The sequence below is a fragment of the Neodiprion pinetum genome, chromosome 3 (assembly GCF_021155775.2).
Source record: "Neodiprion pinetum isolate iyNeoPine1 chromosome 3, iyNeoPine1.2, whole genome shotgun sequence".
NCBI classification, from domain to species: domain Eukaryota; kingdom Metazoa; phylum Arthropoda; class Insecta; order Hymenoptera; family Diprionidae; genus Neodiprion; species Neodiprion pinetum.
Window position 1 is genome coordinate 23,080,612 of NC_060234.1, and position 13,532 is coordinate 23,094,143.

General features: G+C 38.1%; 1 protein-coding gene across 5 annotated transcripts in view; it reads right to left on the reverse strand.

Moving 5' to 3' along the window:
• Positions 1 to 13,532, reverse strand: part of tgo (Aryl hydrocarbon receptor nuclear translocator homolog tgo) — a 29,040-nt gene that overhangs the window by 13,959 nt on the left and 1,549 nt on the right. The window contains exons 1-2 of one of the 5 annotated variants that reach the window (XM_046615980.2): positions 11,402 to 12,064; positions 3,840 to 3,920 (exon numbers count right to left, since the gene is read on the reverse strand). In XM_046615980.2, coding sequence (XP_046471936.1) covers positions 3,840 to 3,920; positions 11,402 to 11,685 — 365 coding nt within the window. In that variant the 5' untranslated portion in view covers positions 11,686 to 12,064. Of the gene's footprint in view, positions 1 to 883; positions 1,085 to 1,483; positions 1,650 to 3,839; positions 3,921 to 11,401; positions 12,065 to 13,532 lie in introns of those variants that run through there. The other 4 variants (XM_046615981.2, XM_046615982.2, XM_046615983.2 and 1 more) reach the window with 4 other exon arrangements.

Sequence of the window (13,532 nt, forward strand, 5' to 3'; positions counted from 1 at the left end):
ATAATCGCCTACGTTTCCATTATTATTTCTAACGGTATTCATTGTTGTAAAAAATTAATGTATAATAATGTATAATAGATTTATGTGTTTTCCATGTGGCAGTACATTTTTTTTCTGTTTTCTGTTTTCCATGTGACAGTACATTTTTTTTCTTTCATTCTCTTGTATACGTATATATATATATATATATATACGTATACAAGAGAATGAAAGAAAAAAAATGTACTGCCACATGGAAAACACATAAATCTATTATACATTATTATACATTAATTTTTTACATATATATATATATATATATATATATGTATGTATACAGATTTCAAAGCAATAAAGTAACAAGGAACGAAGAGAATGATAGTCATGAAACGAAGCCTTACTTTTAGGTCTGAAAATGATGACTGGCAAACAACGATGCATATCCGGCATCATATGTAGAATTTATAATCAACGCAGTTTCTTCTCTTGTCCCCATTTCGATAAAACAGGTATTTAAGTGTATTCGCTTCGGTGGCATCGTTAATGCTGATTGCTGATATACAGGTACGCGATATGTAATTGTTAATTAACGTGCATCGGCTTATCTCACGCAATTTTAGTAACCCGCGTAGTCAAAAAATCTCCAGAAACTAAATTTCTTTATCCATTTGTAAGGCAAGTTGTCCAAACACCTGCATGTTTGACGCTTATTTCACGTCCCGTCATTCTGAATTTATACCCGCAGTAATTTTCGGTCTCACGATTACATTATACATCGACACGGTAGCCAGATTTTACTTTTTAAACATCTGCAATCAAGCAATTGAATTCGATTTTCGGTTTCTCCGTGATCATCATCTATTCTGTTCATGTTTCCCTATTTGTCAACACGCGTAATTCTAACCTGAAGTTTTCACCATCGTCGTTGTTACAGCGCCGCGTTGGGTCTTGTTGTGTTTAGTATCTGACACGTCATACGTGCAGTTTTCCGTGAGTGAAATTAACCCGCATTCCACATTTTGCAGTCACCAATGTCACGGGAGTAATATAACTTGGGTATAAATTATCTCATCACTGCATGGACGTTGACGTCGTTACAGTGTACCTGTAATTAAATTACGCAACTCTCACAAGTTTCAAATTAACCGATCGACGTCATTCGAACCGACACGTAGATAACATAACAGAGTAAGGCGTTCGGTGGAGAAAAATTTGGCATAAGTATCACCTGGATAAGAATTAAAATCAAGTGAATTTGATAACGAATAAAAACGATGAGACTATAAATACGAGTAAATTTCCCTCCAAATTCAATGTGCCAAGCAAAATCAATGTTGCATTTTTATTTTCATTTTCGTATTAACGACGAATATCCATTTGTCTGCAACATCTTCGAATTTCCTCTCTTTCTCTCTTAGACACACACACACACTCTCTCTCTCTCTCTATCTCTCTCTCCTCTCAAATATTTGAGTTTGGCTTTATTTTCGTCGTATAATTTTACCTCGATTCCAACGAGGGCACGTGCAGTGTCTCGCTGCAGGGTTATACGATAAGAGGGGGTGGCACGAAGGTCGGTATACCGGAACCCGTGTCGCGGTTAAATAAATAAGATGGCCGCGGTTTGTACGTATAAACTCTCGACGCCGACGGCGACGTCGTCTCGACGCTGACCGTTCGATCGTACTGATACCGCGGGGATCAACGAGCGTCGGGTTCGGACGTCTCCGCGCTTCCCACGCGGAGTCCCCGAGATGCGCGCAAATCCCACCACGAACGGGATGCGGAAGGATTTAGTTTTTGCCGACAATTTCCTCTCCTCGTATTCCGTCTACAAAACATCCGGATGTGTTATTTGCGCCGATATATTACGGCGGAAACAAGTGAAGAGTCCTGGGGAAGAAACGCTTTAGGCCACTCGGGCTGATTTCAAGAGAAATATAATTCGCTGTTATCACATTCGAAAGCAATTTTTCTGGAAGGTTCAACGAGTATAAAAGATGTACTTTCGAAAAGTACTCTCCAATGCCACAATAATGCTATCGCTGATTCGTTTTCAGTGAAAAATGGACTAGAGAGGTTCTTCCTCTCGACGCGACCCTTCAAATCAACCAACATCACTTGTAATTACTACGTAGAATTAGGAATGAGTCTGGATTATCGCGAATAATACAAGCTAATTCGATGTCAACGATTTGAGAAAAGGTTTTATAACTAAAGCGTATAAAGCTATTGTTTTTCATTTTTAGAATAACTTTGAAGAAGTTGAGTTTCTAAAATATGAACGTATTTTGATTGGTATACATTTTTCCTTGCAGTAAATTTCCTTTAAACTGGGTATATAAGGGTTCCCGAAGTCACTGGTTTCAAAAATACGATCAGATCCGAGATATTTTCAAAACTAAAAATGGCGGATCTAATGTAACCGAATAGCATTAATTTTTATATTTTCAGTCCACTTTCAGTCCATTTTCAGTAAAAAATTGCGTATTATGATAATTTTACGCACCGATATATATGTGCAATCATAAACGTATAGGCGTATAATAGTGGAGTAAAAAAACGGGACTTCTCGGTTTACGGTGGAATTGAGAAATATCACCGTGAAAACACGATAAGAACAGTGCGACTGCCAGGTAAGCAGCAGGTTCATGTCTGAGGTTTGATCCCCACCTGCAGCAGTTCGCTATCACGGAGGGCACAGATTTGCGGCGAGGATAATTGCATTATTATAACTGAAAAGTATAATGCAATGGTCCGCTTTACAGCGTCGCGTCGTCGCTAAAGCAACGATTCCGTCTGCTGAGGACACGGCGGCGGTTTTGCTTTATTCACATTTTTTCTCTTCTTTCTCTCATTGTTCTTTGCTTTTCTTTCTTTCTCTTATATCACAGGCATGGCTTTAAGGATAAATTGGTGGCATACTCGAAGATGTACAGATCATTTCAGGTATATTATAATACAAATTTAAACGCACGGTTAACTTTGTGCAGGCTGTTATTACACTCGGAAGAAATTGTGAAGCTTAGCAGATTCAGTGTCCGACTGCGCATGCGCGAGGTTCGTCGTGTTTTCATGCAGGCTGGCCACCTCAAGCTTTGGCTGGACAAACTCGGCTTATAGAGGTTATGTAGCAGCTTGGCGATGGGAATTTGTTTAGCTTAAGAAGAATTCAAATAGTTGATATAGTGATTCGGGAATGTATGGAATTTTTATTGTTAACTGACTGATGCGACCGATGACTGCTAAGAATCATCTTAACAATATAATGTCAATTCACCCCTTGACGCGGGAAAATTTGTCATCTCATGCCTCCGTTTCTAGTAATTTGGCTGCCCTGCCTTGCGGACGAAAATATTACCGCGATATACGATTTGACCGACGAATAGGATTCAATTATTTTTCGCAGGCGCAATTGGTTTCAAGTTTGAGTATTTCCTCTCAGTACTAACAACTCGTGTTTTGTTAGTTACATTGAATTAATGAGGCGTAAAATGAACGATGAGAAATAAATTTTGTAGTTGAAGACGACTCGATCCACGCTGCAGTACTTGTTCTGCGTCTTTTGATATTTAGAGTCCCGATACCCCTGTAATTATTATGAATTGGGGCTCTTGACTTTATCCGCAAATACGGAATAATTCTTGCAGACAGATTTCCGATTAAACCTTGACTTCCTTTTGGTTTGCAAGTATGCGTTTACAATTTATTCGTTACTTTCATCCTAGAAACGATTCGTATTCTAATAAATAATTTTTTAAATACATTCGCAAGAGACGTGAAAATTCGGATGATTTACATTGTTTTTCTCTTTTAATTTCTGATACATAATCGTATTTTTAAGTGAAAATCCTTATTACCTGGCGAACCGTTCCTTGTCTTGCATACTGTCGTCCTCCATTCTGCCGTATTTTCCCCCGCTCGGGTCGTCCTCATCGGATCTGAAATAAGAATACAACAATAAATTTAGTAGAAATAAATAGTCACTCGCTTGATTCAGAAGATGAAAAATAAATAAATAAATAAAAAATACATCACCACAACGATTTCAATCGTCGAACACTAGCTATTCAATTTGATTTCGTAATAGTTTCTTTTTAAATTCAATAGCTATGTAATACAGTTGCGACAGGTAACTAGGGAAACGTGAAACGTGGGGCGCGAAGGATCCCCTACCGCTAATTATTTTTTGTGCATACAAAAATCCGTACATAAAATGCTTCTTCAAAACAGCAAAAACTTCAACCTGATGAGTGCGCAGGGACTAAACCCGCGAAGGCTGTAACACATACTTCGCAATACGCATAACCCTATAATTCTTGATGCACATGCAACCGATGCATGATCGCGGCATTGCCGCGTTATAAGAGGACCGAGTATATCACCTTAATGCGGCGGGGAGGTAAGGGAAGAAGAATCGCGGGTTGGCAGGGGCAGAAAACGGGGAGAGACGAGGAGGAGGATCGAGATCAGCGCATCCGGGTACCACGCGGATTGAACCTCTTGGGCCCCCCTAGGTATAAGTAGATACATACACGCGCACACCCTGCACTTTTACACAGGTATGTATACAGGATCATCCTCGATTCTAACCATCAACAACAAAATGCAGCTTAACGCCGTGCGATGCGGTATGGCGTTACATATATATTATATTTATATATATATATATATATATATATATATATATATATATATATATAAATATATTTAGTGCACTGGTTGGATGTATATGTAATGCCGGCACCGAAGCCACTGTGAGAGAAATATGAGAAGAGGCGAATGGCAATTTATGGAGTACGACGGGCAATGATGCGCCTCGAGCATCCTATGTGAACCCATGTCAGCTGTACTGCCCCAAGTGTATTATAAGACGTTGTTCGCCCGTACGAACTGCAGAAAAAAAATGGATTGATTTAACGAGTTGAGAAAATTAAATTAGGGTTTTTATTTTTTTTAGCATAAAAAATCAATGTACCGAGAGTTCTTCTTGAAAGGACATGCTTGACAATTGCGACTCGTCTAGTTCGTAAGCGTAGCCAGCTTCGTAAAAATGTTACCAGCATGGTGGCTAGAATGATCGTCGATTCTAGGGAATTTGTTCTGGTCAGCGAAGGTTTGCTTCAGGCTGCAAGCTCGGAAGTCAGCCATTCAAAATTAAGTAAGTTGAATCGCGGGTGATACGAGCTGGTCTTTTCGAGAAGAACTCTCGGTATATTCTTATTTTCACGTTAAATATAGAAGCTATTGCAATATGATATGTAGAGTGATGTTCACACGACCGAATGGTCCGTCATTGCTACAATGTAAGGCACATGCGTTAACATTCGAGAGGAATGAATTGTTTGCCAGGGCGACCAACCGTCAAAATTTAAACCACAGATCGCCGCGGTGTATGTAACCTCAAAAATCGGTGTTGAAAACAACTGCCAGGAATAAACGTTAAACTTTTTGAGGTTACGTTCATGTCGGTTGGTTGCCCTGGCAAATATGAAGGGTAGAGGTAAGGAGGACTATCTCCGTGTATAAAAATTCTCTGTAAAGTAGAAGCAAGTTAAGATGGCGTTGCTGCAGCAAAGCTTTACAAAGCGCGAATCAGATTGTGACCCTTATTGCTTATGAGCGCCATTCTGGTGACTCTGTCAACTACTACTTGCTGCTTTTTGGTGGAAGCTTTTTCAGTTAAACACCCATATTAGATACTTCTCCTTACCTCTACCCGCAAAACCAGCAAACGACTTCTGTCGGATTGTAGCGCATACGTAGTAAATTATAACAGACGACGGGCGATTCTGTCGTTAGCAATTCACACTGTAAGTATAATTATACATGCGGCAGACTGTGGCTATTCGTTCCGTTTTTCTCTTTCTTTCTCTTTCTCATCTGTTTTACGATACAAAAATACCGTTATCGGTACTCGATTGCCTCCGATCGTGTACGCGACATGTATATATGTATAAATTATTTGCACGCGTGTGTATATATAGTACATCTAAATACGTCAGTGCAGGTATCTTTATAGTCGCGGATATTATATTTAACGCGTCGGTACAACCCGTATATAAAATATGTATATACGTATTAATACTGGGGAAGTTTAATATCCGTGCATATGGGCTATTCCGCGTCAACCGGATCAGTCATCTCTCAGATATTTTTTTAATTTGGCATGTGGATTGTGTGGGACGAGTTAGATTTTTGTGCCAAAGCGCGAATCTCATAATGCAAAATTCGATTTTTTATTAACAATAACAAATTAGACTCCCATTTTTTTCAAAAATTCATAACTTCGGCAAAAAATTAGATACAATATATTTTTTTTTTTCAAATTACGCGGAAAGCTCCATAGAATTTAAAAAAAAATACGAAATGGTAAAAACAAGTTGTTATCAATTGTTTATTTAACAATTAATTTTTCAAAGATTTTCAAAACAGTGACTGACACGATCAAAAAATTTTTTTAAAATTCTGACATGTTCCTTGAACTGTACTACAACCTGTGAATTAATTCCAGAGGGGTGTTTTTCTTCGTTTTCGAGTAAAAAATCATTAAAGGTGTCGATGCGCATGAAATTGCGGCCCGCCGAGTCTCTACGTAATGGCGGGCGGCCGGTTGCCGTCCACCGCTACACCGCGGTGGCGTCGCAGCGTTATTTTAGAGTCATTTTCACGATGTAGGACATGATTGAAGAATCTGAAAAAAATACTGTACCTTCACAAGGCCTGCTCAAAGCGATAAGTGAAGTTTCAGGAATGTGTTTTTCACCGTTTTTTTATTACAGAGATTCAAAATAACGGTTACACACCATGAGAGTGCACATAAATGATAATAATTACATAACTTGCTACTTATTTTAAAATAAAAACACATTCTTGAAACTTCACTTATCGCTTTGAGCAGGCCTTGTGAAGGTACAGTATTTTTTTCAGATTCTTCAATCATGTCCTACATCGTGAAAATGACTCTAAAATAACGCTGCGACGCCACCGCGGTGTAGCGGTGGACGGCAACCGGCCGCCCGCCATTACGTAGAGACTCGGCGGGCCGCAATTTCATGCGCATCGACACCTTTAATGATTTTTTACTCGAAAACGAAGAAAAACACCCCTCTGGAATTAATTCACAGGTTGTAGTACAGTTCAAGGAACATGTCAGAATTTTAAAAAAATTTTTTGATCGTGTCAGTCACTGTTTTGAAAATCTTTGAAAAATTAATTGTTAAATAAACAATTGATAACAACTTGTTTTTACCATTTCGTATTTTTTTTTAAATTCTATGGAGCTTTCCGCGTAATTTGAAAAAAAAAAATATATTGTATCTAATTTTTTGCCGAAGTTATGAATTTTTGAAAAAAATGGGAGTCTAATTTGTTATTGTTAATAAAAAATCGAATTTTGCATTATGAGATTCGCGCTTTGGCACAAAAATCTAACTCGTCCCACACAATCCACATGCCAAATTAAAAAAATATCTGAGAGATGACTGATCCGGTTGACGCGGAATAGCCCATATGCGACTGTAACGATTTCTTATTTCTTTGTTTTTCAACCACTACTGCCACCCACGTTCTTTCGTATTATTATTCAGTTTTTAACAATACTTTACAGTATACAGAAATTTAGCAACTGAATTTTTCGCGTGTACATATTTTAGATCAATTTTCGGGACAATTATGGCTGGATGTTGAGGTGAAACTTCTTGAGCGGGTGTAACTGCAGAATCTTGTGAAACGCAATGTTTTGAAACGCTCTGTTAACAACGCAATGTTATGAAACCCCCAAACGAGTCCTACCACCGGTCTTTCTTTTACGCGGAACATCGTGCTTCCACTCATTTGTACACGAACACAAAAACTTATTTCAGTAGTTTGAAGCCACGGTAAGTAACTAATATTTTATTAGAAAATATAGAAAGATATAAGCTGGTACAACGTGTGCTACAAATATTATACATATATGTTTCATGTTTCTATTATATCCGTAAATACGAATGCATACATGAGTATAATGTACGTACACCGTGGGAATTAACCAGCCAATGACCACAAATCTCTATTACGTGACGTGATCAACCAAGTTTGCGTGTACATCGGATCGGTTTGTAACATATGTACCGTGCAATAACAACTATATGTTAACATTTAGGTACAGGAATTATATTTCAAATTACCGCGCTATAATTTTACCGCTCGCCATTGATTTTTTCATGATCCTTTCGTAATAAAAAATAATTTTTTTTCATCAAAGTTACCAAATTGAATTATAAAACCTTTTTTTTTTTTTTTGTACAGCAATAATTGTCCGCGGTATTTCAAACATCTCCTTAATTTGAGTGAAAAAAAAAATATTGTTAAAAATGAACACAAAACGAATGAAGAGTTAATTTCATCAGAGCTGTAAGTCGTCATTTTGACTGAAATGGTCAAGGTGTAACTGCAAGAGGTCGTATATGGCAGTGTGTTTACGCTCGTTGTTACTCAAAATTTCAGCTGATCGTGCAGCAACAATTATACGTATATTTGGTATATTAAACACGAGTCGCGAGTTGTTATATATACTGGAACCGACTACCTGATACGCGACGTAACACAAGATCGCGATTTATAACCGAACATTTCTCTTTGTATTCTCATTATACGTTTCGATATTTTTTATAACATTTTCAGGAAAATTCAAGCTTTCATTTAAATGTAAAATCGTTAGGTATTATGAATGAACTTGCCCGACTGCAACTACCTAGAAATCATATATATATATACATATATATGAAAATAATAATCGTAGAATTAGTGCACTGAAAAAAATGATACGAGATCGTTTCCTTTGATAGGTGAAGATTCGGCGGTACTTTTACTATATCCGCTGAGACCATAAAAATGCCAGTTTCTAATGTTACGAGCGTTGTTCATCGCGACGGAGCAGCCGGCCATACGTGTAATACTAGTGTAAAACAGGCGTTACGGTATGCATGTGCAACTGCGGGTATAATAGCCTAAATACCGATTAGATATACGCATACAAATGCCTGTGTATACACATTGTATAATAATGAACCAAGCGATTTCACCGTCTCGAAACCGACACGAGGAGAAAAAGAAGAATTATGGAATGGAAAAAAGAACGAGAATAATAAAGTAAATAATAATAAAATAAAATTGATTTAAAACAAAAAACAGAAGAAGAAAAATAATTACTATACGTATATAATCGGCGTGATATAGAAAAGTGAAAGATTACGATGTTTAAATGTGATATTATACCGCGAGGAAGTTGCATTGCACAATCCTGTAAACCTTGTGTGTACCAACACTGCCCGTATTTTTATGCTTTTCTTTTCTTTTTTATGCGCGTGATTTTTACAGAATGAAGAGAACGTGTTTTTCCAGTTTTTCTTGTTTTGATTAGGGATTTCGAATTTTTTTTCCATTAAAAAATTCTTCGTTTTCCCTGGTTTTCCAGAAAACGTTTCAGCGGATATTTGATGAAGAATGATGTGAATTAAACTGCAAGATATTAAAAAAAAAAAAAATAACTTAAGAACGGAAAGGGAAGAAATATAATCTATTAACAGTAAACCTATGCTTGGCTATTTCATTAGAGCGAATCACAGAATAAAAATGGTCTGGTGACGCAATTGTTAATAGATTTTTTTCATTTCGAAGAGATTAACGAATTGCAATTGATCGATAAGCTACAATAAGACGTGCTCCTCTAATAGAAATCTGTAACGAGTTGAAGAGAAAACACATATCGCTTTGTGAAATTCAGTTTTAATAACATCTTTTCTGATAATTTGATACTGAATTTTCGGACAGTAGTGCTTGATCCTTAAAAGTAAGATATAAAAGCGCTTGTTTTACCGCGATTTTTACCGTGCGGAAATACATAGGTGCATACATTGAATTTCGCGATATTTTACGACTAAATGCATTTATTGCGAGTTTTAAAGTTGCCACGGGATATGTTATATGCTGTCTTAGAATTCTCTGTACAAATTTTCCTTTCAGTATATGATCGAATGCCCCGAATGATTTGTCGAAGTTTTTAACAATCTTATAGTTTTTATTTTCTCTGATTTTTGTCTAATACCCCGAATACCCAGTTTCAATTCCCTAGAAAAATGAGAAAAAGAGCAGCTGCATCTGCACTTCGGGTGGTGGTTCAAGTATTTTAAAACTGACGATTACATATCTCCAAGTATAAAAGTCAAGTCACCGACGAAATAATGGGAAGAAAAAATATAGAAATTCTGATTATTTCAACACAGGATCTGATGTGAGAACTAATCTCGGTAGATATATGTTGAACATAATGAACATAATTCTGAAAAGTAGATCTCGCTAAAAAAAAAAAGAAAAGAAACAGATCACACATCGTGTGTTTTATGAAGGTTTTGAATTTTATTGAAAAACATTATCAAACCGGAACAACAAAGCAGACATTTCATTTTGAAGCTAAAAAGTGAGGCTTTATTGTGATTTGTGCACAATCATCATGAAAATTGAAATAGTTAATGACATTTTTAGGATGAGCAACTAAATTGACAAGCGTCGTTCAGCTGTTTTTGATGTTTGCAAATGTATTCATTTCAATAATATTCCTCTCTGCTGTGGCGCCCATAGAATTCGCGTCTTCTTGACGATGCCGCCTTATATCGTTGAATGAGTGATTTGGCAGCGAAAATTTTGACTTTTTTAACGGTAAGAGTGTAAACAATAAATATCCGTGGTCAAAATTAATACCTTTTACCATATAAAGAAGAAGGAAATAGGGCAGAATGAGGAGGCAACTCTGTTCACCTACGTTTAAATCAGACATTCTTCGACACGATGAGAATTAAAGTACCGAACAAAAAATGTAATCTATCGCTACAAATTACATTTCATTCAAAGTCTTTGTACTGCACTCGTATACCCAAGATTTTAATTCGGAACTAAATCACGGATATATACAAATATTCGCTAAAACCGCAATGTTTGAAACGATATGAAAATTTAAGTTTCAAATGTCAACATTTCCAGGTAAAACGAAAATCTTTCACCATTCCAGATTTTCAAGTAGATTGGCAATCTTGCGTTCTGTAAGAAAAACGCAGAGTGGACTTTTTCAAAGTATATAGTTGGGTGTCAATCCAATACTATCTGGTATTGAATTTCCAAATTCACAAAAAAAAAATATATATATATATATATATTTATAGTAGTCCACAGCTGGCAATTTTCATAAATTTTAACACGAGTGTTTTCTATAGTACGATATGTTTCTCTTTCACGAGGTTCTTCTTTAAACAGCTTTTCCTATACTTTCCACATGCCATTCCATAAACCGATTAAATCATGATATTCGCAATTACCGGCGCCACTTCGATCCGTGGCACCCTGAATGATAAGCGTTCATTGGACATGTTTCGGTGAAGTTTACCTTCTCCTCTTAGTCTGCGAGGCATCGGACGGTGTACCTTGCATCTGGTGTATATGGTGCGGCGACAAGGCGGCGTTACCCTGAGGGTACGAAAGCAGCTGAGAACCGGGGGTAGACCCGGAGTGTCCACCGGATACTGGAGCTCCAGAATTGGGGCCCAGCTGGTAGCCGATCGGGGCCGAAACCCCGGCGTAGGAACCGGAAACCGGAGCGTTTCCAGAACCCTGATGAAGTCCGACGGCATAGCCCGCGCCACCCCCGGCGGATCCACTGCCTCCGTACATTCCGTCGATGCCAGGGTAATCTATCTTTATTGGTGGGGGGCGGGGGGGTAAGAATGGATGGATGGATATCGGACAAAGTCTTCAAGAGCGGCTGTTTTCTCCCCTCGATTCTTATCTCGCACCTCCTGTGGGTCTGATTCGCTTTTTGGCCTTGAACCCGAGGACTGTTATCACATTATTATCATCCGACGATGGTCCGGGCGGCACAAGCTTCATTGATGAACGAGTAACACAGCACACAGAACACAACAGCACCTTGCACACCGCATCCGCGGGGTTCGCGCTGATAATGACAGTGCCGATCCGCGATTCGAATATCGGTTCCAACGACGGTTAACCGGGAGAAGTTGTGGTAACCCGCACTGCACACCACCCACAACTCGATCCAACTGACTGGTGCTGATTCTTCCACCATACCGGGAGCATTATGTGCGCTGGTGGTGCTCCGGTAAAGACTATCACTTCTCCCACCATTAAACCGCCGCGTGCAGTTACTACTCAGTCTATATCCCGTGTGCGGGTGTCGTCCTGTACTGACTGCCTCCTCCGAGTCTAAGGAGAGGAGGACCTCGGCTGTTCCCCGTTCCTTCGACGAGTCCATCTTCGGATCTTATAATGCTTATGTGTAAGCGAAAAACGAAGCTTTTATTCGATTTCTTGGTCTCACTTGACCGATGCGATAAGGCGAGCGTGATCGGGTCAATGTAAAGAGACACCTCACGGACAACGAGGCGTTGCCGTTGAGCATACTCGATGTTATTGAAATTTCCAATGAGCTTGATCGATGATACAAATTGTCGCTACAACTGATATTACGATCAAAAAACGACTGTAGTAGCTTGATTCGATATTCAGCATTAAATCAACTTACAAATGACTCGGTAGTCATTCACCCCTTAAGAAATAAGAAGACGAGGATGAATTCGGTAACGTTGCGGTGTAAGGATGAATGTTTAGGGAAAATCGTTACTTCGCACCTTTATGATTGTCTGACATTTCATCGATCCAGGATAAATAAAACGTAGTCATGTATTTCGAAAAGTCATCTCTTGAAAGTCATTAGGAAATTGCACGATGATGATTTTTTTCTTATACGTTTCGTTACGTTAACGTTACTGACTTCAGCCACGTATAATATTATCAAACCTCTGCAGTAGCAATGAATTGACGTTTTCATCAAGCTTGATTGATCAGAATTTTAAGAATTAAATCATACTCGCTCGCCTGGACGACTTGCAATGAATTGAAAAACATCGTAAGAACTGCGTTGGCTGGTTCGCGGGTTACGCTGGCTCTTCGATTTCACCCAATTTTTTAAGTTTTGTCTTTCGAGATTAAAACGTAAGACTCAAGTTCAAAGATTTTTAAGATTTTTAGTTGCGAGTAACTGTCAATAATTTTCCGTTGCAATATTAAACTTGTGTTCAAAAAACCAATACCTGTGATAATCAATTCATAAGTCACCAATGTCATGACTTTTCCTAACTTTCCTCGATGAAGTTATGATTTGTCCCTGTCTAAAATTTTTAACTTCGTAACCATCTACCTAAACTAGATTCTAACTAAAAAAAAATTGGAAAGTTTATTCTTTCTTCTTCCGTACCTGCCACAAAATTTTCTACCCAACCCAACAATTCCCCATCTTTTCTCTGACTTGCCCGACCATTTTTCAAATTCCCAGTTCTCGGTTTTCTCTGATGAGTCGCCGACATATGACGATATAATGTAATAAAAATGACGATAAACATTATTCACATATATCCACCTACAACTTGGAATCCAAACACGTCTTTTAGCAAGCACATATGTGCAGATTAGGGAAAAAATGCCTTTACGGATTCCGAGGT